Source organism: Lutjanus erythropterus, chromosome 6 (genome assembly GCF_056507025.1).
Source record: "Lutjanus erythropterus isolate fLutEry1 chromosome 6, fLutEry1.hap2, whole genome shotgun sequence".
Classification (NCBI taxonomy): Eukaryota; Metazoa; Chordata; class Actinopteri; order Lutjaniformes; family Lutjanidae; genus Lutjanus; species Lutjanus erythropterus.
This window is the reverse complement of record NC_139322.1, coordinates 16,963,141-16,989,306: the sequence shown is the minus strand read 5'-3', so window position 1 is coordinate 16,989,306 and position 26,166 is coordinate 16,963,141. Positions and strand designations below refer to the sequence as shown.

The following is a 26,166-nucleotide window of genomic DNA, read 5'->3' as shown; positions in this document are numbered from 1 at the left end:
GAAGGGAGCATCTCATGTTGCTGATTTAAGGTTAGGTTATGCTATATCAATTGCTTTAGTAGGTGTTAAATGCTAAATATTCTGTGTTGTTTCAGCAGCTCCCCAGGTGGCATACAACATTTCAGCCAGAATAATCTCATTTTTTGTACACCAGTGGTATGAGCAAACAATTTTTTTTCACCACAGTATTTTAGGGAAATCAGGTCATTCAGACTGCTGTAAGTGTAAGAAAGGATACAATCTATTTTGTGCTCATGTTTCCACCGGCCTCACAAATGAGGAATTGGCTGTTAGATAAAAGTAAAACAGACTTTTCTTGAGTGTGTCTCTGCACAAGGGGTTCTCACCAGGCGGTTTGAGCACCAAAACGTGTGACAAGAGAAACTGAGAGGGAAAAAGAAAAAACAGAGAAAGAAAAAGGGAGTGGGAACTCAAAGCGACAGCCTAAGACGCTTTCAAAGAGAGAAAAGCCTTGTCCTTTTGAGGTCCTTTTGCTATTGTTGTCCACTACGAGCCAGACTCTTGGGTCTCCTCCACAATGCAGGTCCCCTCAGAGCAGCACACCACTGGCTGTCCTGTCACTTCACATTAGTGTCTTTGTGGAGAACAGCAGCCCCTGAGGGCTTGGACACACTTGTCATGAAAGAAGTGTTCCCTACACACACACACACCATACACACACACTCACACATATGCACAGAGTGAGTCGATAAGGAGGTGTTGGGTAAAATGGGCAAAATGGGAACACAAGGAGAACCTCCATCAAGGCTTCTAATAGAACTATAATAGTGACCTTATTTCAGCCTTGGCTCTCCCCTGTCTCAGTCTCACTCTCTGCCACCCACCACCCACCACCACACACGCACACACACACACACACAGACATGCAGACATTTATGGCACACATTCAGAAAACATGTTCTCATAAGAAATGCAGTTGTGAATGAGTGAGTTTCATGTGCGGAAGACGTGCAGGACGGTCACTAATGTATTCTACTAGTAGCTCTTGCACTTACTGCATCGGTAAGTAACAGTGAAACATGTCGTCTGTTACAAACAAATTGCTTAATGCCACTTGACTAAACACAAAAAATAGTTCCTACAGTTAACAGCATGTTAGACCTGCTAGTCGGTCCATCTTCACTAACTGAGGTTGTGTAGCCAGTCCTTATTTAAAAGGACAGCTTACTCCAAAATAAAAAAACATATTTTTCCTCTGCTCTGTAGTGCCATTTATCCATCTAGACAGTTTTTGTGTGAGTTGAAGTTTTAGAGATATCCGACATAGAGACGTCTGCTTTCTCTTGAATATAAAGGAATTAGATGGCACCCAGTTTGTGGTGTTCAAAGTGCCAAGAGGAGAAAAAAAAACATTTGAAGAACTTGAAAGCAATGTCTTTTCCCAGAAATCTCAAGATAATCCACAGACCTTGTTGTGAGCAGTTTCAAACTTCACCCGCCTCTCAAATCCACTGCAGAGAAGGGAGCGTGCATCTACTCATGGATGAGAGGTTACAGCTCAGCCGAGGAGGATGCATGAACCTGTCATAAGCACGAACTCCACACCTTTTAGTTCCATTATATTCAAGAAATCCCTGTGGCTGATATTTCCAAAACTCTGTAACTCACACCAAAACTATCTAGAAGTTTGCCTGGGCTCCACACAGTTTCAGGGGAGGCTCAGACAATGGAAGTGATTACATTAGTCATCAAAAGGAGATCACATAGAATAGTGTGTGATTTGGTTAAAGAGATTGCTCTGAAATACAGTATTGGGGAATTTTACTGTTTTTTTCCACTCAGAAACTAATAAATGTCCTTGAAGAGATTTTTATATGGATTTGGTTTAGTCAAACGTTACTAAAAACAGCCATATTAGGCTATCTTGGTTTAACTGTCGACTGCTTATGAGATCAAATAACCACCGTGATCCCACAGACATCCAGGAATTCAGCGAAACTAAGTGAGTAAATTACTTTTACCAAGCTTTATCTGAGGGAAGACCCACAGTCTCAGACTTTAAAAAGCCTCGATCTTAACTTCATATCAGACTGAACTTTCAACTCATTACACCCCATTTCCATATTCAGTCAAGTCAGTGGAGTGGGTGGATTCAAAGGTCTGGACCCCTGATATATAAATGATAGAAAAATGCTTCCAAAGATAACAAATAATTGACTTAAGCTGGTGTGAAATGTTTATAGAATGATGAACAAGACATAAAATCATTGTGTTCTGGATCTTAATATTTCACACAGTACAAGCAACAGCAGAATAAAAGGTTAAGAAGGATCATTCTTGACCTTGAAAAAAGTAAATTGACTAAACAATTTTAACTCACAGTCCATTTACTAGTTTTTAACCATATTTCTTTCTCATATTTGAGATAAGTTAAAATATTTTAAATATTTGAATTGGAAATATTTTAATTACGTAAATATTTCAATTTTTCTCATTTTTGGAAGTTGGAATGACATAGAATGAGTAGCGTTAGTTGTTTTGGTTGACTGTAATGATGATTGTTGAGGGTAAAACCATGCACACACTCACCTCACTTCTTTGTTCAACGCACAGGTGAATTTAATTTGCAGTCAACCACACCCCAAACAATTCAGGTCCACATTACAGTTTATTTGAGTTAAAATGTCTTTATATTCCTTTAGCTTTGTACTGTTTAAATTGAGTGCACACATTTTCACACTGTAAGGTTAAATTTAGTAATTTTCTGTTGTATTAATCATTTTTCTTTGTCTTCTTTTGAGTTACCATGCTGGTGGGGGTGGTTTCCTCCTGGACAGGCAAAAGGTGTGGCCAAGCAGTGGAACCTGTTAAATCCTGTGGCCAGCTCATCAGGTCATACCATCTCCAGCCATGTCAGAGGGGGGTTTGGGTTTAGTTACTTTTTCCTGTGTATTAGTTTTAGTGGATACCCATTTTGTTTTCCCCTTTTGTGTTAGTTGGTTTGGCCAAGCCAGTATATATCTTCCCTCATGTTTGATTTGTGAGGTCAGTTTGTTCAGGTAACACCTTGTTTTGTTGTTGTCATTTTTTGAGTATAGTTATATTCTGTTGACCTCTTTTATAGGCCTAATTACTAACTTCCTGGTTTATGTTGTTTGGCTTTTTTTTTTGATAAATAAAAACCCTCTTTTTTCAACAAAGTCCTGTTCTCCTCTTTGCGTCACTGCTTGGTCCCTGACAGTGATTAACCTAGTTTGATCATTTTATGACAATGAAGACTTTATTATCTTCAAAATAAATTTTAAAGAAATCTCAGCAGGGATTCATTGAGACAAAATCCTCTCAAATTGGGGTCTGTGGTCTAGTGTGCATCTATTGCGTAATATGAAAAAGTTTGGGAACACCTAAACCACAAAGCAGGATTCGCCACCTGACTGTGAAGAGATTATATAACAGAAAAAGTATGTGCCCGAGAACGTTTATTTGAGACAAGGAAATTTGACCAGAATAAAATCACTGAAGCACATCAATCAATCAATCATCAACAGACCCACAGAACAGATACAGGTGGTGGGGGGTATTTGTATAGGCCACTGGTATGATGCTTAAGCTGCTTCAGATTGATCGCCATGCTTATTTTTCCAGTTTCATGATGAAAGAAAAGCTTTCCCCCCTCAAATTACCCAATTCGTGCCTTCTCGCTGACTTCCATAAATACCCCAAGGTTATTTTTGGTGATGGGGGAGGAGCTCCTCCTGGGCCCTGCTGGACGCAGGTGGGCTGGGCGACGTGGGACGGTGGAGAAGAGAAGAGAGGAGAGGAGAGGAGGAGAGGAGCGGCACTTTAAAGGAGCAGAGCGGAGGAGTGGGTGATGAAATGAGATGTGAAGTGTTCCCTCACTCAGCCCGCAGACGTGTAAAAGATTCATCAAGCTGGTGAGGAGGGAGAGGTGGGACCTGCCTCCGTGTACTGCGAGGGAAGAGGGAGGGAGAAGGAGAAGGAGGAGGGTGACTGAGAGAGAGAGTTGCTTTTAAGATCTTTTCTATTATAAATCATACCGAGCAGTGGCTACCCAGAAGGCAAATGGAGATCCAAACAAAAGGTCTCTGTGGAGAAAGGAGGCAGGGCAAAGAGGACTGGGAGAGAAAGGGGGGTGAGGCAAAAGGGGGGTATAGAAGGTGAACAAGAGTAGGAATAGAAAGTCAAGAACCTTGTGATAAAATAGTAATAAAAATAATAATTTAACCAAGAAAGCGTCCCACTGATAGTAAAAGAAATGAAAAGAAGATAATGGGGACCTATATGAATATATAATATTTAAAATCCTTAATTGCTTATGTACATTTTCGCACTGTAAAAAAAAGTTGAGAAAACCGATCATTTTGAGGTAACTGGATTCACTAAATGTTTAAGTCAAACCTAAAGTGACTTTCAGGAACCCTCAAAGCCCAATTTATAATTATTTGGGTGCTTGACAAATAAATTTGCTGAAAATGTATTATTTTCAACCATTATTCACTTTCACTTTAATGCATTTACTCAGCATTTTTTTAAAAAAAACATGTTTCTTGTTTCTAAAACTCAAAGATTCTATTGTCTTTAAAGAAGAAAAGCAGACCGTCTCAACAAAAGATTATAGTTTGGGAAACCTTTTAAAGACATATGTATTCCAGAAGAGTTTGTTTGAATCAAAACTCTGCAAATTTAGTGAAGACATTTGCTTTGAAACTGTGAGTTTTCTCAGTTTAGATTCCAGTGTGCCTCGCCATGAATTGCAGTTCAACAGAAAAGTTTAAATAAATGTTTCTACTGTTTTCAATTAAAGATCCAAGAGTGTCTACATCCACATACATCAAATACTAATCAACAATTTGTGATTATACTCTACTTAATGTAATAATATAACTTATTAATTTCAAAACAGTACCTACCAAAGTCAGCATTATATTTCAGTGGATGTAAATTAAGCTGCCTGGTTCTTGTGACAATTAATTTAGTTCACAAATGTAAAAAGTGATGTATGGAAAAACTGTGGATGGAAATAGTCCTATATTATTGTACGGTGACACATGTCAAATATATATATATGTATATCCTATATTTACATGTGGTGGAAATGACCTTTGTTGATTCAGGGTCTGAAAAATGTCAAAAACGTATGAGACTGTGATAACAGTCATTTGAAAAACTTTTTTCTAGCCTGTAAGTTCACATGCCCAAAAGGTAAAATAAGATGAGATAAGATAAGACAGAACTTTACTAATCCCGAAGAAAACTCTTGTGAGATTAGTAAATATGAGGTGAAATATAAAGTAGAATGTGTACAAGGAGTGAATGCAAAACAACAATGCTGAATAGAATAAAAGTAAAAAGTAAGAGAACATAAGCTAAAAAAGAAAAGTAGTACCAGCAGTGATATCGAAAAGTAATTTAAAAAATAATATTGCATCTGATGATGACCTTAACATTGCACATGAAATCCAAACTAATATTCTAGATAAAGGTTATAATGATGAAAAAGTTCAAAGTAATATTGCACATGATAGCGAACCTAATATTGGTCGATATTAAAAGTGCACCTAGTTAAATAAATCACTACTTCTGTATAATGTGCGGTGCAGGACTGTCTTGAAACTTCAGTGTGTGTCTCATCATGTCACCACAAGATGGCGCCGGTTCTCCATCAGCAGTAGCGTCATTAAAAGCGCTTAATTTAACTCTGTGTCCGCTCGTTTAATGTCAAAATGAGACTCTAACATTAATTAACAAACACCAGTATTAATCTTTAACGTTTCCCCACAAATAAATGCCAGAAATTGACTTTTTACTTCCTATCTGTAATTCTAACTGCAATTACGCCTTTTTTTTAAATGTGCTTTTATGGTAATGTATTCGGTAACCATGGCAATAAATTGGGCACCTCTGATAAAAGATTTTGAATTAACAAGCACTCACTTTCCTCCCTCTGGCCCACCACTAACAGTTTCCAGAAACCAGTCTACGCCCTCAGTCAGTCGGCCACATCCCAGTGCCCCCCCCCCTCCTCTGGTTGACTACCCCACCACTGACACCACCACCTCCCAACCGTCCTCCTCCTCCTCCTCCTCCTTTTACACACCGGCTCACAACCACCCACCCAGCAGTCAGTCAGTCACCTCAAGTGCTCGGCTGGAGCGGAGACAGACGCACACACACACACAGACCTGGTAAACCAGCCAGAGGAGATCTCTGCTGCCGCGTGTTTTTTGGCTCGTCAGTGAGACACAGGGACTACAAGAGGAGAATGGGACGCCGGTGTTTGGATCAGGACTGAGTCTGGTGGTCGGCACGTTCAGAGCTCCTCCGACCCGTTTCCAAGTCCTTTTCTACCGGCTCAGAGTCACGTTTTCACCGCTGACACAATGGGCTGCTGCAGCGGACGATGCACTCTCATCTTTATTTGCACTTTACAGCTGGTGAGTTGAGCCACGCTTCTTCTCTACTTGTTGTTTTACAAGTTGTAAATCTTGTAGTGCTGTGTTTTAAAAGTGATAAACTACAAAGAAGAGTCTAGGTTCTGTTGAAGGCTGAGTATCACATGTTGAAATCAGACAACAGGATATATTATAGAAATATCAGTACATCCTAAAGTTCTATAACTCAGTTTAAGTACCAGACCCACACTACAAACAAGTATCCATGCTTTCATATTTTTTTCTTACATTCCTCTTGCTTGTGTTAATATTTGCTCATGTTCGACTAGAAATCATGACCCTAGGTTGATAGATTTTGTGTTTTGTGGCCATTCAAAGCAAATTCTACATCCTGTTGTTTATTTCTTTTCCTGATCCATGAGGAAATTCACTGTTGTGACAGAAAACATATGGCTCTGTTGGTGTTAGGAAGTCAGCTCCTCTCAATACTAACAGCCTCAAGTAGTGGCACACTGGTGATGGACAGTATTGGGCTAACTACATGCTGTGTGATGCATGATGAAAGTGCATCAATAAATTTATGGATTTGCTCTCCTGAATATTGTTATGGTGACTGACTATGTACTCAAACACACCCAATGTCACCATCATAAAGTTCTTTTTGAAAGTACTTTTGGGCATGTATTGCCATCATTAGATAGGACAGCTGGGTCGAGGACTGATAGTCATAGGGCACCACACCTTCATAGAGTTCTATGTGTGGAGTCAGTTATTTGTTGAAGTCTATGCATATTTCAGGGTACGTTTACACCTAGTGGTCTGGTCCCTGATTCAAACCAATGTGAGGATGATACATTGTCTCAATGTTCCAGCTGATCCAGTTGTTCACAAAGGCAAAACTTAAAAGGTTTGGAAAAGTCATGTGGTAGAAGTGTTGATGGATTATTGGTCATACAGTCGGCAGGTAAAAACACAAGAAAATGGCCCAATTTCTGTGTGGATATCATGTATTATGGAGCACCGTCAGTTTATGTTCATGTTCATGTTGATGCATATTGGCAGACTGTGCATATGTCTCATAAGACAGTGGGTATTAATAATTTAATGATGCATTTCTCATTCCATTGTGAGTTGAGGTCTGTCCCCTACCAGCATACATTTGGGTAATAAGCGTGCTTCTAGTCACCAAAACAGGAAGAGAAAACACTTTTTTTTGCCAGCGAAATGAAAATACAATGGTCTCCTTCCTGTGATTGGTTCAAATGGTGGTCACACCAGAAATGAACACTTCAGAAAACGTCTAAGACATCTGCTAATATTATACAGATCCTCCGTGATATTTTGATTTAAGGAATTTGTACATCAAGCAAATTATCTTTGGAAGTAGTGATCCACAAAACATAGCGGATGCTGAGACTCATAGCTCGTTGGAGCATTTCAGTTTCTGATCAGTGATCTTGACATTTTACTGATGGTAGCTCAGATGATGCTTCCCCATTGAGTCACAGGACAGCTTGCCTTTGCCACTATCCCTGAGTAGAGTTTACTTGACAGCGTGTGACAAGGTTATTTATGGTGGTATTAAAACCAGGCTCGCTCTGCTCACACCACAAGCCCCCCGAGTAAATGTCACTTTTAACAGCTAAGGGAGCAATAAAATCTTGTCGAGACAAAGAATCACATAGGAAAGTTCTGATATATTGTGTCATGCATGAGGGAATCAAGAAACAAAGAAATATGGCACATAGAAGAAAAAGAAAGCGTATGATTGGAAGTGGCAGCTGATATCAGCCTTAACTGTGGTGAAAAAGAATGTCTCATACCACTAATAACTAAGAAATAACAATTGTCAACATCTCAAGACTTCAGAGTTCTCCCTCAGAGTTACAGGTTTCTGGCTGCAGCTTGGGTAGTGACACACCGTCTCAAGTTTATACACTTACATATACAGGAACCTGTTAACCTGTGTTAAAAATGAACTGCTGCCTGAGTTTAAAAGGGTTTTGAGAAGGAAAAGATTAAAGTTGTGGTAGATAGTTTATTCTGGTGTATTTTTTTAAAAAGTTCCATAACAACCTTTAACAGGGATAGATGCATATATTTTTAAGTGCAGGTCCCAGGGGCCACCAAATTACATTTTTGGTGGCCCAAATGTAAACCTATGTAGACACAATACTGAAGGGGCAATTTAATGAAACATAACTCAGCCTTCCTTAATTATGACACTGTGATATGGTGCTTCCTGAAGGCACCTAGACTTCTCAGCTAGTAAAGGAAACTAGCGGTGCACACCACAGAGCTTAAACTCCTGCTTTCATCCATTCCTGAATTTTACATAGTCCTCCTATTCAAGCAGTTTGAGTAGACTTAGTAAACCCATACTTCAGTAGCCGTGACATATTGGTAGCTAGCCGGCAATGAGTACTGTTTGTCCTCTATGCAGAATGTTGAATTAAAAAGCACAAGGGCATTGGGATGTTTGTGGAACCCTTAACATTGTGTTGGTGAAAGCTTGCAGAGATTCAGTATGGGAATAAATCTTGATGGCCATGGCCAGCCTACATGAAATATGGATGGTTAATGTCAAATCATGCACAGTGCATAGTGTAATTCAAGTGGTTTGATAAAACTGGACATAAATGAATGTGAAAGAAATAAAGAATAAAGACTTCTGCTCTAAGTATTTGACGACCTGGGAATGGGACTCACCAATTAATCATCTTTGAGCCACCAATCCAAAATGTTGATAATTTGATGATCTGAGCATGAGACTCAAAACTCTTTCTCTAGAATTGCTTTAAGATGAGTTTGCTGCAGTTCTTTCTTTCTGACATTTAAATGACTTCCTACCACCTTTGACCTCGGTCACCTACTGCCCCTTCCCCATTTCACTTTCAAAATTAATGAAGGGCTGGAGTGTGTTTGTGGGTAACACCTGTGTATGTGTCAGATTTTAGCTCTAGAAATTCACTAGAAAGTAAGGAATAAGTAGATGTGGACATTAGATAGTCTGCCTGTGTCTGTATGTTTTAGGTCTCAGTGCCCTCAGTAGTGCTCCCAGGTTTTGCTGTCTGATGACACACACAAACACTAACACACACACAAACACAAACTCGGAGAGCTGTGAACCCACCTTGAGGGACACACCTGTTTTCCCTTCCCAGACTTCGGACCTCTTTGCCTCATTAGAGAGAAAGAGGTCGACCATTTGTTAAGAGGTTTATAAAGCTGTCAGCGGGCTGCCTAAAAAGTCCCTGAAGACTGCTGGAAACAGCTTTATTTTCCCCTGGCACTATTTCTGGATGACCTGACACTTCCTGTCTGCAGAAGCACACACTTACACACACACACCTGCACACTTCTGATGACTTTAACCTACAAAGAGGGGTCGCATTAAACCCTGTATGACCTTTCTGAAAAGGTCATCGGGTTGTAGGTGTGTGCGGGTGTGTATAAGTGTGCATGTTCACATGAATATACATGTGCGCATGTGTGTGGAGCAGCACAAGGGGCCCTCACTCTCCCCTGGCTGAAACCTATGCATTGACAATGAGCCAGGTTATTCCCAGTCCATTACAGGGTAAAACTACCATTAACAAAACAACATACTCTGCTCCTCAGATGTAAAAATAGCCCTTGTGAACTGCTATGTGTGCTAATTAGCCAGGCAGAGTGCTTTGATCAAACCTCTTTTGGCATCTCGGCCATCCCTTAATTGAATTGTGGTGCGCTTTCCTCATCAACAGGCTGAGCGGAGGGACTCATCTCTCTGGGACAGAAGGCAACAGATAATGAGCCTGTATTGATCGAAACGCCTCTGTTCCCTCTTCCCTCTGCAGCCTAACTATTCCAGACAGTAGGGCTGGATCGTTGTCAGAACCCCGATCAGCCCCAGAGAATGGCAAACGTTGGCAGGAAGCCCTGTCTGTCTAATGATTTGTTTGTACTCCGAGACACAAGCAAGCTCGTTTTTGTCTCAACGGGTTGGTTGTTTGAGGTGTTGACCTAAAGCTGACCTGCTGTAGAAGCGTTTCGATTGGTCAGATACGGGACCTGATCCAGACATGTTGTGAATGTCAGCGACTGGCCATGAAGAGGGACGTTGCTCTGAATGAAGCTGATGGTTAATCTGTGGACGGTGGTTGATTGATGATGGAGGGCCCTTTCATTGGTCATGGTGGTTTTCCAGGGAAAGGGCAGACAGTCAGGCACACGCACGCACACACACACACACACACACACACACACACACACACACACACACACACACACACACACACATAATCACACTGAACAAGGGTAATGAGCTCGGATCAGAACATTGACCCTGAAAATGCCTGGCCATAACTGAGCTGCCGGCTCTGACGGATGCAACCTGACCGAGACACAGACACTATTTCATGCACCCGCCGTCACACTCAGACACACCCACAGACACAGCTGCGCATTCTGAACTGTGAGTTATAGGTTAGTAGGTCTAGTGTTGGGGAAAGATTACAGCCTTTGTGTGTGTGAGGGGAGGATGTGCAGCTTTGTGGGCCTCTGACGAGATGAGAGAAATGAAGGAAAGAGCTGGAAGGGGTTTTATTTGATCACAAGCAAAGGGAGGAAAAAGGAGTTCGTGTTGTCACAGTGAATGGTCTCATCTGGGGCTTTCATTGAAGTGATCCACAGAGAAGCTTTTGCCTCATATAACATTCTTACACTTACCCCTTAAAGGGGTAGTTTGGATCATTTGAAATTGGTTTGTATGAGGTGATTATTGATAATCTGTGTTGTTATTAGCAATAATAGATGTCAGTCAGCAGTCCAGAGAAGGAGAGAGGAGGACCAGCACGTAGGCTAAGCAATGTACTGCTGCAGACAGGTCAGCAACAAAAGGTATTTTAGCAACTTAAATAAAGGTCTACCTCAAAAACTCAACAGCAGTTTAAGAGTATGCTATATTTATAATATTTTCATAGCTTTACTTTCCAGTTTGACCATCTTCAATGATGCAAAACCACTGTTTTATTATGGAGATTCACTAATTGGAATTTTCTTAGCCAATTATATTGTTTTTTTAAAAGGTTTGACCTGCTGATTCTGATTTTGGCAGATTCTTTTTAAGAACTATAATTGACAGAATATGCAAACTTTTTTTTTTTTTTTTACTTTTCTTTAAAGAAAAATAAATGGGATGTTCATAATAAAACACTGACTATTATTTTTTTTTTTTACATTTTCTCCAAAAGGGCTCCAAGTTACAGTCAGGCCTTATTATATTATTATATTAAGATTATGTACCAGAGGGGAACACAATATTGCAGGATCTCATAGGAAATGTGATTTCACGGGATCTTGTGGAAGCAGATGTAAACAAACCACATAATGCTCACATCATGTGGAGCATGTGTGTGAATTTGACTGGTACAGAATCAGATATGTGATGCTGAGTGGCCAGTCACCGGTCAGAGTCAGTCATGCTGAAAACTATCCAGTTCCTGTCTCTGGCTGGTCGATCGGTGCACCCCTATTACATAAGCCAAATATCGCTCTCTCCAAACCAACCAAACTCCATAGGCAAGATCAGTAATTTTACCTCACAGAAAACAGAGAGTTGCTAGTCTATTGCTGTCTTGGTTGAAAGAAAGAAACCAACAGAGACATGTGTTGAGAGCAATATTTGGCACATATAACAGTGGTTTCCCATCAGAAAAGGCTGTGTGATAACAAGGTAAAGCAGTGAAAATATTCTAAACATACTGTTCACTTAAACTGCTATTTATTTTTTTAAGTGGACCTTTTTAAATGGGTAAAATATATTTTGTTACTGATCCCATGCAAAGCAGTTCATTGTGCTCATTACTTGTGCTCCTCTCCTCACATCTACGTTATCTTGTACACTGACTATTAAGAAATAGACTTCATACAACCCCACATCGAATAACCTGAACTATCCCTTTAAAAAACTATAATCAGACTACTCACAAGCACTATGTGAGAGTGTATGTGTGTAATATCTTGCATCACACTGCCCACTTTTCCTCCACTCTTTTGATGACATAGCTAGAGAATATACTAACTTTGTAGTGAAGGCTTCAGAGAAAAAGACTTCAACCAAAAAAGAAAAAAAAAAAAGAGTTCAACCAAAGTGCTTCCAAGAAAGTTTTAGCGGAGAAGCAGAGCGCCTCCTCCTGAAGAGTGTTATCTCTAAAGGCATGACATTATCCCTTGGCAGGCATCACGTCATCTCCCACACATTACAAAGGATTTGGGCTGTTTTTTCCTGCCTCCACTGCTAACTTATTTGCTTTATGGCTGCACTAACATTCAAATTTCCTGTTGAATATTCATGAGCTTAGAGATGCTGGATGTCTGTCTCCCAACTCACCAATCCACATGCAGATGTGTGCTGACAGACACACACACACACCGTCTTCTTGGCCTATAGCTTTGATATTAATGCATCACACAGCTGTAATTAAGAATAATTACAGCAGCTGGGGCAAATTGCATGGCAATAAAACATTGCATGCTATCAGGCCAGCAGACCTGAATGTGAGAGTTACTGCTACTGTATAATCCTGGTCTGTCTTGCCAGTTTCCCAGGAGAGGTGATACATCAAAACACGGTAACCAGTGAAATATGAAAGCTGTTCTTGGCAAGAGCTGGAAGATTTCAATTTCATCAGTTACAGCTGCTGCGAACATCTGTTTAGGGAATCTCTTTTGGTGGGTGTTTTTGTTGAGTGTATGTGTGTAACTTCTTTAGAGTGTCCGTGTGAGTGTGATCAATGATAATGAACTGTATTTCCTTGGCACTGCCAGGTTGATGGAGGAGTTAGGCCAGCGGGAACAGAGTGGATGGTCACAGCTCTTTTATCTCTCGTTTTCTTTCTCTTCGCCCTCGCCTCTCCGGGCCTGCTATTAAGCTCTCATGAAGCCTCTGTGGACTCTGATTCATATCATTCTGAGCAGAAACACATTTCTTTTTACTATTTGCTTTGGCTCGCCTTGCACAGATGGCGTCAGAATAAGATAGCATTCCTGTCTGAATTACCCATGCAGATACTAAATGTGGTGTCTGTTTGTGTTAGACACAGGTTGCTGTGTACAGAGATGGGCTTCCCAGTAAACTAGGTGCATTCGCCAAATGCCAACAGATGCCAACAGCAATTAACTGTATGTTTTGGCTTCTCAGTCAATTTCTTATTTTCTAAAGTAGATTAACGTGGAGTATCACCAGTCTGTGTGCAGGGTTATCACTATTAAAATACAGGTTTTACACAATGATGACTGTATTCATCAGATGTGGACTCAGGGTGGGGTTTGTAATCAACTTCACTAAGCCTAAGGCAACATATAGTCAATTATATGAAAGTCAGTGAGCATGGATCAACACAATGAAGCAAAATGTTAGCATAAACTAGCCTCATAAACCTTCTTGACTTAAAAAAAAATGCAACAGCATTCAAAACAACAGTGGTTGCTGATGTTTTTATAAAGCATGTTCAGAAAGGGGCTATTTAAAAAAAAATCAAGTATGAGCCAATTTTAATTAACATGTAATTTGGACAACATTACTAATAGAAACTAGGCTAGCTTACATTTACTGCAGTTGAGGCAACTAAATAAATAATATGAAGCAATGAAATCTATGTTGAATTAATAGGAACCCATTTATTTCCTAGTCTGGAAGCCACATATATTACTCTGGGTCCCCAAGGCACCGTCTTGGCAGTTTACACAGTCATGTGGTCCAGTCTGCTGAAGTCTCCTGGCTGAAATGGTTCAGCGGCTTATGCCAAGCTCAGACTACAGGACTGTAGCCCTGATTTTAGGTTTTGGGGATCTCCAACAAAAGCCCGCAGATCAGAGGCAAATTAGCATTTTGCTGGCGCTTGCAAATCGAGCAGGCTTAATATCTGGTTGTATTGAGGACAGGTCAGTTTAGGGAGCAGTGCAGCCTGTAGCCAATGAGAGCATAGCATAGCAGCAGACATGTGCTGGGGGAGCAAGAGTCAAGAAGGAGAGACGGTAGAGGACTGGAGCAGGAGCCAGATAAACCACATCCCAAATGTAGAAAAAAAATAGCAAAAAGTAATTATAAAGTAGCAGTAGTCGTTAGAAAGTGGTTCAGACTCCACCTCCAACAGCTACAACAGTAACATGCTGCATTCTGATGCTTCAGTATTAATAATCTAATGGCACTTCTTGTCTGTGTTTTCATGACAAAACGTAGTTTAGAGGCAGATTCCTTTGGGGTTCCATTTGTGACCCACTGTCTCCGAACAGTCATGTAGCGTGCAAACAACTCTGAAGTTCATAATTACAAGGCAGAGTTGTGTAATGTCAACAGTACAGCGATCTGATGACTCTGAAACAAGTAGTGTGACCAAGACATTAGAGTTTGAGAGGGTGTGGTCATTTTTAGAAATGTTGTTACTTGTCATTAAGAAGTTTATTTAAGTTAATTCAAGTTTCTGTCATGATTGATATGATTGATAATAAACTTGTGTTCATAGAATGGAGAAAACCACTCCAGCGCTGCTAAAAAGCTCTCGGCTTTTAAAGACTCAGATCATTTTTCAACACACAAAATCAGCCAGCCTGAAACCGTACATATAATTTTCCACTCGTTCGAAGGAAGGTTGGTGTGGTGGCTTATTTGTGTTATTTCCAGAGACGTGAAAGTGAGAGATGGAGGTCAGAGGGCTCTAGCACTGTGTGATCATGGGCCACAGAAGATCATGTGGTTTCAGAAGTGAAGGTTTTAATCTTGTCTTACATTATCTCTGGGCCATTATCCTTTTCATTTTGAAGGCCACGCAGGTTGCCATAATTAGGTACAGTCGGTGTGTGTATGTGGGAGGGCTTTGTGTGCACTGTCAAATGGACCCCTGGCGTTCAGTGCTGATTGTGGTCTTGACCCAGGCTGTGTTGATTGCGCTGCCTGAAAAGCCCTCATCCACAGAAGAGCGGACGATGACAAGTCCTGCCTGGCCTTAGCTAAAAGTACCAACCCCATCGAAAAAAGTTGATTAAACAGCAGTCTACAGTGTTGGAGAAAATGTGTGTGCATGTGTGTGTGTATTGTAGGTCATGAAGCAAGGTGACTGCATAATAAATTCACTCTCACACCCCAGACTTTTGGAGCTCCCTCCAGTGTGTCATCATCCTCTCACCTGAGAGCCCAATGCAACCTGGGTGCTAGGGGATGGGAAGCACTGCTTGAATGTGTAATGAGTGTTCATGCTCCACCCCTAATGTGTATCCTTTGTTGAAACACAACCAGGCTTTGTGTTATCTCCTTCTCCTGTTTTTTTTTTACTCCCCGTCCCCCCCATCCTCTTTCCCATTTTCTCCCCTTGCTGTGAATATGTTTGAATTATTGATTACCATCTGATTTATCAGCAGGGCCAGAGCCACTGGAGAGTTAGGGGAGATGCAGATGGAAAGGTGGAGAGAAACGGAGAAAGAAAAGGGGGATGGGTGGTGCTTCGACCTCTCACTCTGGGCCAATTATGAGCATGACCCTGGAGACCTGAGATCTCTGTTTTAGCTTTCCTTCTCCCTCTCTTTTTCTTCTTTCTCCCTCTTTCTGGCGCACTGTTACCACGGAAACCTTTATGTACACAATAAGATGGTGAAGAGCCTGCAGGAAATAAAAAAAACACAACCTGTCAAAAAGAAACATTGGAATGTATGACGCAAATCTGAGTTAGCGTGCTGAGGAGAGAGACGAGTGCTGGTAGAGGACCCTTGGGGGGGTTGGGCTGCATAGAAGACGGGGTTCAGAACACATCCTGCTCTCAGGACAACTGTCACTCTAAAGATAGCTCTACTTACATATGTAGCCTTTAACTTCACCACAAAAACGACCCACCCATAATGCAACATAGCATTAGTCAGATATGGGTTTTTTGCTTGGAGCCAACTTAATTTGAAATGTTCTTATTTTAGAGGTTTGTTTGGGTGCTGAAAATCCTTGAAGATGGTATGAAAAATGCTTAAAATTGCATTGCATTACGTTCTTGATAAATTGTTACCTGACGGAATAGTTTGCTTTTTACATAAAGAAATAAATAGGTTGGATATTGACTCAGCCAGGTTGTTAATAGCAGTCATTCCCTAAGACTGGGTCGTGGCCCACAGGAAGGTCATTCTATTTGGGTCAGCAAATAAATAAAAGACTATTGGAGAAATTCTGTAAATTTAAGATTTATATATGCAGCACACTTTTTATAAGGCATATAAAATGTGTATATTGTTTTACTGATGAGATGAAAAAATGTGAGCCTGTACATCCTGCCTAAATGCACTTATTTTGTGTTTTTAAAGTAGGCTAAAATCTTCTACATGGTTTTCCTGATGAGAGGGAATAAAAACAATGAGATGGCCTGTTAACTCATCAGTCAGCATTTATATCCCATTTATACATACATATGTTTTCAATAACATGTGTCAAGATAAGGTGAGGGCAATAAAAATGGTCAGGAACGTTTATTAAGTCTTCCCAAGATTTATTGACAAGGTCCGTTGTAAACTGGGTCATGATTTGTCATTTTTTTAAAAGTCCCTCTCTGTTCCTCTCTGTTTGTCTCAGAGCTGTCTCTCCTTCATACACACTTCCCACTCCAGTCTCTGCACCCTCACTGGGGCAATCAGCTCATCTGGTTCAGCTAGACAGCAACCTTTGCACTGACTGCCCTTGTGATTATGGGGTTTGTAGTCCTTTAGTGGATGCCATGATGGGTTGTAGTCCTTGCTGCAGCCATTGCAAGAGGCTATATCTCCCCTCTATGACACAGCCTCTCATGACATCACAGTATACATATGAAAGGGGCCAAGATCCGACTGAAAATATGAGATTTCATGTGATTTGTGCTGTTTACACTGGTATGAAAAAATCAGACCTGAGTCAAATTTGAGTTAAAAAAAAGATTATTAAATTAATAATAAATAAAACAACAAAAATATGATTGTCTCCAGTGTGAACATATCTTAAAATGTTGTTTACCACAGCTGTAATGTGCTAGAAAAATGTTTAGTAACCCTGTATTTTATGTTTTCTGAGGTTCCTTGTTAAAACATTGATTAAACCAGCCACATTTTATGCTAATTGAGAAGAGGTGCTGACCTTCGTCTTGTTTCTCGACCTTCCCCAGAGTTTGGAGTCACCGCCCTTGCTGTGCGCATGTTGGTTTATAATAATATGTGTGTTCTTGGGGAAAAAAAACGTCTCCTCTTTGTCCCTGGTGGCCCCTTTTACAACTGTTCACCATTTTAATGTCTTCAATTTAACACACCATTAATTATGTGGTCAGAGCGAAAAACCTTGGGCAGGCAAATGTGAGCGTGTGCACATGTACCCATCCATGCGCAGGCTCGTGTGAGCGTGTCTGTGTGTGTTCCACATCAGTGACACTGCAATATTAAGCCATAATGGAGATAAAAGTAGAGCTATTTGCAAGCCCATTTCTCTCTTTCCATTCCAACGGTTCCAGCGGTGTCATTTGTTATAGTGTGGCATCGAATAAATTGCTTTGGGAGCACCACAGCTGGGATGACTATCTTGACAGATCACATTCAGTTGAATGGCTGCAAAGCATATTCATCTCACTCAGATCCTCCTACTGTTTTGGGCATTCGGTCCTTGTTTTACAAGCGGCTGATGACTTCACGGATGTTTTTGCTCTAATTGTGTTGTGTGATCAGACGGTTGGATGGCGTGGACACACACAGCATAACTTCGTCTACTGGTGGATGAAAGATTAAGAGTGATGGTATTATGATGAAAAGAGCAACATTACTGACTCAATTATGGAAAGTGGAGCTGGAGGGTACAAACTGCTGACAGCTGTTTGCCGTTCTTGACTGCGTAGTCTTGATGAGAATTTCCTCTGTCGCAGCTAAATTGCCTACTTGTTAATTGGGGCGAAACCTAAACAGTTTTTGTTAGATCTGGGACATGGGGAGGCAGAAAGGGAGAGGGGATTGGATGGTTTAAAGCTGTTCTCATTTCGTCAGTTTCCTTCCATCCTATCCATTGTTAGCGTGTTTGGGTTTTATCCAGCACTGTATTCTTGTCCTGCTTTTCTTCTGTCAGTTCCTCGGAGAAATCAAAGTATCTGTGTGTGGTGCAGTCTGCTGTCTCATCTCTCATTTTCCATATGACACCCACACAACAAACAACGAATTTGGAACCAGAAGAAAAGGAGACAAAACCTCACAAGTGACATTAATCCCTTGGGTTGAGGCTGAAATCATAACAACCAGCGCTGCTGCTGCATTCCTCTTCAAGTTGATGCAGCAAAGTCTAAATTAGCCTCTAATAATCCAAACATTTGCTGCCACCTTTGCAGATAAACTTAAAAGAAACACTGGCTGACGGCAAAGTGGAGGAAGAGAGATAAAGGGAGGAAGAGAGACTGAGCGAGATAAGCGTTTTACAAGAGATACCAGCCGTGTGAGGAAGGATGTTTGCTGTCACAGAGTATGAATTTAGGTCATATCGCTGCGAACCTTGCTTCATCATCAAGTCAGCATGTTGATTTTTTTGTGCTAAAATCCTGAAAGTGCTGTCGAGTCAGTTTTGTGCAGACTGCTGTTATTGGGAAAGTGAGAATGAAAGCGGTTCAGCAGCTGAGGGAGGTTAACTGTTATGTTCCCTCTTGGTAAAGATTTGCTATGACTATCATACAAACAAGACTTGATCAAGATATCAGGATAATTTATTGATCATTACAACACAGAGTTGTAGTCTCTTCATCCAACACACATAACATACACAGTAGGGGTGTGTATCTCACTGACTGAGACTGATTTGATATCTTAAAATTTTTAAATGGCCAATGGTTCGGTACGATACGATTTGATGTAATGCAATACAAGACAATGTGATGTGTGAATCTTTACAATTAATGCTATTAGTTCCAAAAAGACATCCTGAGAGTTTAACTAAATATAGTAACAGTAGAGACAGAGAGAAGGAGACATTGCAGTGGTGTTAACATCTTATTATGAGTCTCATGTGTAAATGAGATCCTGTAGCATAAATGAGAATCTGTGAACAAACTTTAAAACTGTTTAAAATGTTAGTATTTTTGCAGTAAGATGATGTGATGCTCTGGAATGCAGTAAAGTTAAAAAAAAAAAACAGATTAAAGGAGAAATTTGAAGTTTTGAAGGAGCCACCAGCTGCGACACCTGCATGCGCCGCTGTTGCCATGGTTAATATTACCTTTGTTGGAATTCATGGCCACATTCATTCACAGAGCATTAATGACCCTCTCTGATCTTCATCCTCTGATCAACATTGTTAACACAGCAAAGTCTTACTCAGCTTAGTTAGTTGATGTACTTTAAAGGCAGTGGCACATTTGCTTTGCATATGAGCATATGCAGATACATAATTTACACTGAGGGGATTATTTAAATGTCGTCTAATCTATTATTTTATTTTTAAATGAAATATATGCTGTTAATTTTGAATACACTGTGGTTAGATGCTGTAATATACTGACTAAAAATATAAAGCAGCTTTCCTCTGAGCTTTCACAACACCTTCTACCGTTTTTGTTTCCCCTCTCATCGAGTGTTTTTGTGCTCAGCGGGCTTTTTCACAGGAGACGTTTTGACTTGTCACAGCAGCTGAAGCACAGGTGTTACTAATATCATTAACGATGGCTCTGTTCTAGTCAAATGTCTCAGAAAGCTGTGACAGTGTACCAACATGCACTGTACAAAGACCCCGAAACTGAAGAAGCGAAATAGAATTTTGCCACTGTTAATTTTCTAATTTACACCTCCAATTTCCCACCGTAACATGCTGAAAGGCCCGTGGCTTTTTCAGCGATATGATAAAAATAAAATTGACTTGTTTTATTTCTCTCTCACAGTTTAAAAATATTTCATCTTCACACTCTGCAGCATGAAACTTTAATGCTAAAAGACATCCATGCATGTGTTATTTCTAGTTGAGAGGCTAATTCCAAAACGAAGTTTGCAAAGCACTCAGTGGCAAACATTACCTAAGTTTAGACCCAGAATGTCTTCCTTCACAGCATTTTTATGTCCTCTTATAGTGAGATAAACTGGGATTGTAACATATTAAAGGGATAGTTCTGATTTTTTGAAGTGGGACTGTATAAGATAGTTATCCATAGTCAGTGTATTACCTACAGTATATGTTGGTCAGCATGCCCCAAGTTTGTACAACCAGCAGGAGTACCAGTATAGGAAGCTAAACAAAGTACTGCTGTGGACAGGGTCAGCAGCAAAACAGATTTTAACCATCTAAAAAAAAAAAAAAAGACTTACTTAAAAAATGTAGTTTAAGCGTACGCTACATTTAAATGATTTTGCTCACTATATCTTGCTACCAGACCTTTTCCAACAGGAGACTGCTATTATAAAAGTCAAATAGTGCTCTTCAAAGCAACCAGCCTCTGTTAGCAAAAACAGTCATTTTAACTCACAGGAAACGGGGAGTTCCTGGTCTACTGCTGCCTTGATGGGTTACTTTCTTTATGTTATTGTCTGATGTAAGTGTTTTAAAAGCTTAGTTTAGATTAACTTAAGTCACACAATGACACTAACAGACTAACTGATTAATTATGTATGAGCAACTCCAGTGTTCTGGAGGCTAAATTACTGTTTATGTCAAGAGTCTGAGTGCTTTAGAGTGATATTTGGCTTATATAACTGTGGTTGCCTATCAGGAACATCTGTCTTATGGCGAGGTAAAGCTGTGAAAATATTCCAAATATTTGTTTGGGTGGCTAAAATACATTTTGCTGTTGACCCTGTCCACATCAGTGTATAGTTTAGCTTCCTACACCAGTACTCCAGCTGCTTCCCCGAAAAGGGGACATGCATGCCTCCATGAACTGTAAATAATACACTGACTGTAGGTAAGTCTTCAAAAAAAAAAATCCAAACTGTCCCTTTAAGTATTGATTTGTCTGTGGAGAGGGAGATGGACAGATAGAGATGAGATCAGAGGGTCTTCAAGTGGGACAACTTTAACCACTAACAAGGCCAGTCGACAGACCAGACAGGGCATGAACTCTCAATTGGTGGGAACATGGACTGAGTACAGAGAAGGGAGAGCTTCATCTAACTGAACTGATCAAGCTCAAATGAACTAAACTCAACTGTACTGAGCTGAAAACAACTGTGGACTCCAGTGGAGAAAATGTTAACAGTTTAATCTTAAAGTGAGCCACAGTAACTGAGAGAACATTGCAACATAACAAACCACAAGTTTAAAGTAGATTGCCAGCGTCCAGAGGGAGACTCGGTTCAAAGCACTGGCTTTTATCACGTTTCTTTCACTGGGACGGATTTGTGTTTTGTGTGTTCCCAATAGCACCGAGAGATTAGCATGTTATTAGCACTAAGAGCACTGGAAGTTTTAACATATTTCATCTTAAATAAAGAGCTCTTTCATTAATAGGCTTTCAATAGTCACTTTGCAAAAAAACACAGAGCTTCAGTGTGCACTTCACTCAGTGTCTGTTTAGTACCGCTACCTAAAACAAGTGGTACTTAGTGAAGTACAAAGGGACTAGCCGCTGTGTGTCACTGTGCAGACCATATTTCAAACAGGGAAGAAGAAAGTGGCTTATGAAGGCACCCTACCTCTTAATCCCTGTCTCAGCTCTGCTAGACCAGGCACCACCAAGGGCTATCTATCTATCCAACCCTCCATGTTCCCAGTGAAAGCCACACACATACAGCCATCACACACATACTGAGATTGGCACCATTAGTTACACAAGGACCAGGCAGGCACCAGAGTATAATGACTTTACCCAGGCGAGAGGTGAAAAATTGGATTGGGGAAAGTTTTTGAGAAGTACTTTACTGCCTGCTGGGAGTCACGGAGTAAAGACAAGCCAGGGCAAAGCATGGCACATTAAAAAAAAAAACCCAAAAAACTCCTGCCAGACTCTGATTCATGGCCCATATCTGTGTCTGCTGTTCTCTTTATTTAGACATAGGATAGAGCAGTTGTTTTAATTTCACTCAGGATGGAAGTTACTTAAAATAGCACCAGCTCTGTGAGTATGTGCGTAGTCCTAAAACAGCTTTTCCTATTAGCAAAAAATAGCAAAGTGCACTCACCACGCAATGTGGTGGTACCATGCTCTATAAATTTCCTGTGAGACAGATGCTCTATCCTCTTTTTTTCTCGGCTTTCTGAGCTCAATTGTTGATTGATAGTTAGAGCAATGGTTCCCAACCTTTTTGGGCAGGGGCCACTTAAAATGAAGCCATGTACATGCAACCCCTCAACGCTGGTTACATATGTCTTGGAGGAAGCCTAAGGCAGATTAACTCCCACATCCCTGCCAGGCAAGCATCTGACATACATCACCATGCTGGGTTTAAAAGTGTCCTCCTCTCCGCACCACATGTCCTTTAAGCTTGAAGCTGCCTAGCTATACTGAGGAAGCTAAGCTAACAAAACAATTGCGAATAAACAATGCAACACAATTGAATTGTAACCAAGCATCTCCCTTAAAGGTTAGGGTTAGGGTTATGCTCCCTTTGCTTATGAAAATAAATATATACATTTAAATGATGTATACTACCTGATCATAGCTGATACAGAGCATACTCAAATCCATTCGGGTCCAATCAGCATTAGAAATAGCTACAAGCAAACCCAGGAGCTGTGACAGTAAACCCTGAGTGACCTGATTAGACTAAGTATAACTTAAACCCCGTCTGACTCAGAACTCGGGTCAAGTCTAGGTTCTTTAGAACCGAGTGAACCTGTGAAGGCCTTTGATATCTCTACAGCTTTTCAGCAGTTCATCCACAGGGCAATTCTCTCCTCATCTGTTCTTTATCAGTTTGTTTTATCTTAATTCTGTTTAGAGCCCTGAAGAGGTCTATTTATCAAGTAGTTCATAACAAAAATGTAAAGAAGAAAGTCTGAAAAATTAACCAGACTTTGTGCAGCAGATGTTTTTTCTGATTTTCTATCTTGTTAACCATCTCCCAACCTGTCAGATTTGTGTTGTGTTGTCCCTGGGGGATCTCAACAGCTAACTTTGGAGCTGCTGATTTACAGAGCCACGCAACCTCCCATACAACTTCTACAAGGTAATTATCATATTTGTGAGGAAAATCAAAACAACTGTTCCATGTCAAACTATGTGAAGAGAAAGACGGTAAGAGAGGCAAGTCATGAATCAGGCGCTGCTTGGCTGTTTATAATGTGCCATGTTTTGCCCTGGCAGTCTCTCCCAGTGACTCCCAGCAGGCAGTAAACCATGTCTGCCAGTTGGAGTGTGATAGGCTTATGAAACTGAACTGGTAATTTGGATATTGCGTACAAATTGCCCATCTGAATCTTTTCGTTTTATTGGGCTTGGCTTGCATTTGTATGTCTAAGTAAAAACAACCCATTAGCGAAGCCAATGAGATAAAAAGAATAAAAAACAACAGGAGATAACGTGAACTCTCGGTACTTTGCCCCTCACATCTCCTGCCACTCCTCAATGTCGTCCTCCTGCCTCGCTGTGTGAGTCAAACTTATACGCTTGAACATAGAGGCGACTGACTCATGCAGCCTCAAGTCATACAGAACGGGCTCTCAGACACACACACACGCAGACCTGCTTTTCAAAGCCACAGATCCTGATGACACATTCAGTAACGTGTTATCAGAGGACGTTTCACAGAGGGCATACACAGAGAGAGAAACACCGATGTGATTTATAGTATCCAGAGGCTAAGGTGAAAATGAGAGAGTCATCAGTCACCTCCGTCCTCTCGCTTTGGGGTGTGGTCGACATCATCCCATCGTGTCCTCTCTCCCTTTCACACCCAGCGCCTCATCAGAAGTGTGTCCAACTACCGCACGTCACTAACTTGTGACAGCACCTATGACTTATTAATCAAACAACTGTCAAGCCAGCCTGCCAGATGTTTTGTTTTCTGTTTCAATTCCCAGTTGGACACAAAGGCAAAGCAAACTGTTTTTCATGCATTTCAGCCACTTATCTCGAGCTCACACGCACATCTTAATTAGCTATCAAATGATGCGGATCAAACGCTCTTTCCCACTCAGACACGTTCACTCTGATCCTCTCATCACTCTTTTATGTGGAGCTCACTTTGCTCTCCTCTCCTTCATGGCATGTCAAAGAAAGTGGTGATGATTGAAATGCTTTGGGACTTTGATATTCTCAATTTGGGTTGTGTCCACTTGTGTGTATTTTACTCTTCTGTATTTGCACACTTCTAGAAACAGAATATGGACAAACTAACATCATAAGGGCTGGGCAATATATCAATACTATATCGATATCATGATATGAGACTAGATATCGTCTGAGATTTTGGATATAGTTACGCAGAGACTACATATTATTATTATCATCATTATTATTACATTATATTGTCTTTTCCTGGTTATAAAGGCTGCATTATGATAAAGTGAAGTAACTTACCAGACTTTTTAGCTCAGAGGTTCTCAAACCTTTCCATGTAAAGGCTCCCCAAATCACAGTAGCTTTAGGCTGATGAAACATGTGTTTACATGCCTCAAAGCATTAATCAAAATACAACTTTTCTGACATGCGCATATCGGTCGTGCCTGCTGTGAAACATCTACTCTGCCAGAAATATCACACAAGGAGAAGTGGTTCCCGTTTGCTAACCACCAGTAAACAAAGAAGAAGAGAAAGTGTTTCCATCTGGTAATTTTTAAAATGCGCCCACATTTTACCCCGAGAGCTGTAATAGTGTCTTTAAATCTTTCAAGGTTGTAGCCACTACTGACCAGTTCTGTTTTGCTACCAGCATGTTTATGTCCCTCCTGGAAGTTAGCCCTACATGGGGCAGTCATATCCAGAAAGAAAATAATTATTCCAACCAGGGAGGAGCAAATGGAATAAGTTTTTACATGGTTATTATTTTACTATTAATGATCAAAGGTTCTGAACCAATTGAAGATTCCTTCAGATTCATCCAGGTTGAGCCAGTTTCTTCTGATTGAGATATTTACAGGAGGTACTTTTATTCTGATTGGGCTATTATTCTGATTATTACTGGAATATTAGTGTCCATGCAAACGCAGCTACTGACAGCTTATGACATGATGAATGATGTCTTGACTGGCAGAAAGTATATATGTTATATACGTATATAATAAGTATATTTTATAATAGTTCACATAAAGATAGTTGATTTAATTTTTGAATATAGTCATTTTATTTGTGCTTGCTGAGGACCCCCACTTTGAAAATCACTGTTCTAGCTGTTCTATTATTTTCCTTTACCAGCTTGGCCATTATATCCACATTACTGATGATTATTTATCAAAAATCTCATTGTGTTCATATTTTGTGAAAGCAACAATAGTCATAGGTACAATATTGTTGCAATATCATCATATGTTTGCACTATCTGATCATTTACAGCATGTTATTTTGGGGGAATATTGAGATATTATTTACAAGCCACATTGTCCACCCTTGAACATCATCTAAGAGAAGCAGTGGGATTGAGGTTTACAATTCCTGTTAATAACCTGGTATCACATGGCTGAAGGAGACAATAATTGATGGTTTTCAGAGAGCCTGGAATAGAGAGAGGGATGGAGCAAACAAAGGATGGGCAAGCAGTCGAGGTAAGAGAGGGGCTTGTTGCATCCTGCTGCTGTACCCACCCCCTAATTGCTCAGTATTTATGGTGGGAGGAGTGGTATGTGTGGGCAACATGCTTCTTCTCCACATATACACACCCAAAACCAGAATACACACTAAGAGATTCCGTCACCCTAGAGGGA

General features: G+C 40.5%; 1 protein-coding gene across 3 annotated transcripts in view; it reads left to right on the top strand.

Moving 5' to 3' along the window:
• Positions 1-6,089: 6,089 nt before the first annotated feature.
• The window catches only part of nkain4 (sodium/potassium transporting ATPase interacting 4), a 65,248-nt gene continuing 45,171 nt past the window's right edge, over positions 6,090-26,166 (top strand). For all 3 annotated transcript variants that reach the window (XM_084720912.1, XM_084720910.1, XM_084720909.1), the window contains exon 1: positions 6,090-6,416. In XM_084720912.1, the coding sequence (XP_084577038.1) occupies positions 6,363-6,416 (54 nt within the window). In that variant the 5' untranslated portion in view covers positions 6,090-6,362. The remainder of the gene's footprint in view (positions 6,417-26,166) is intronic.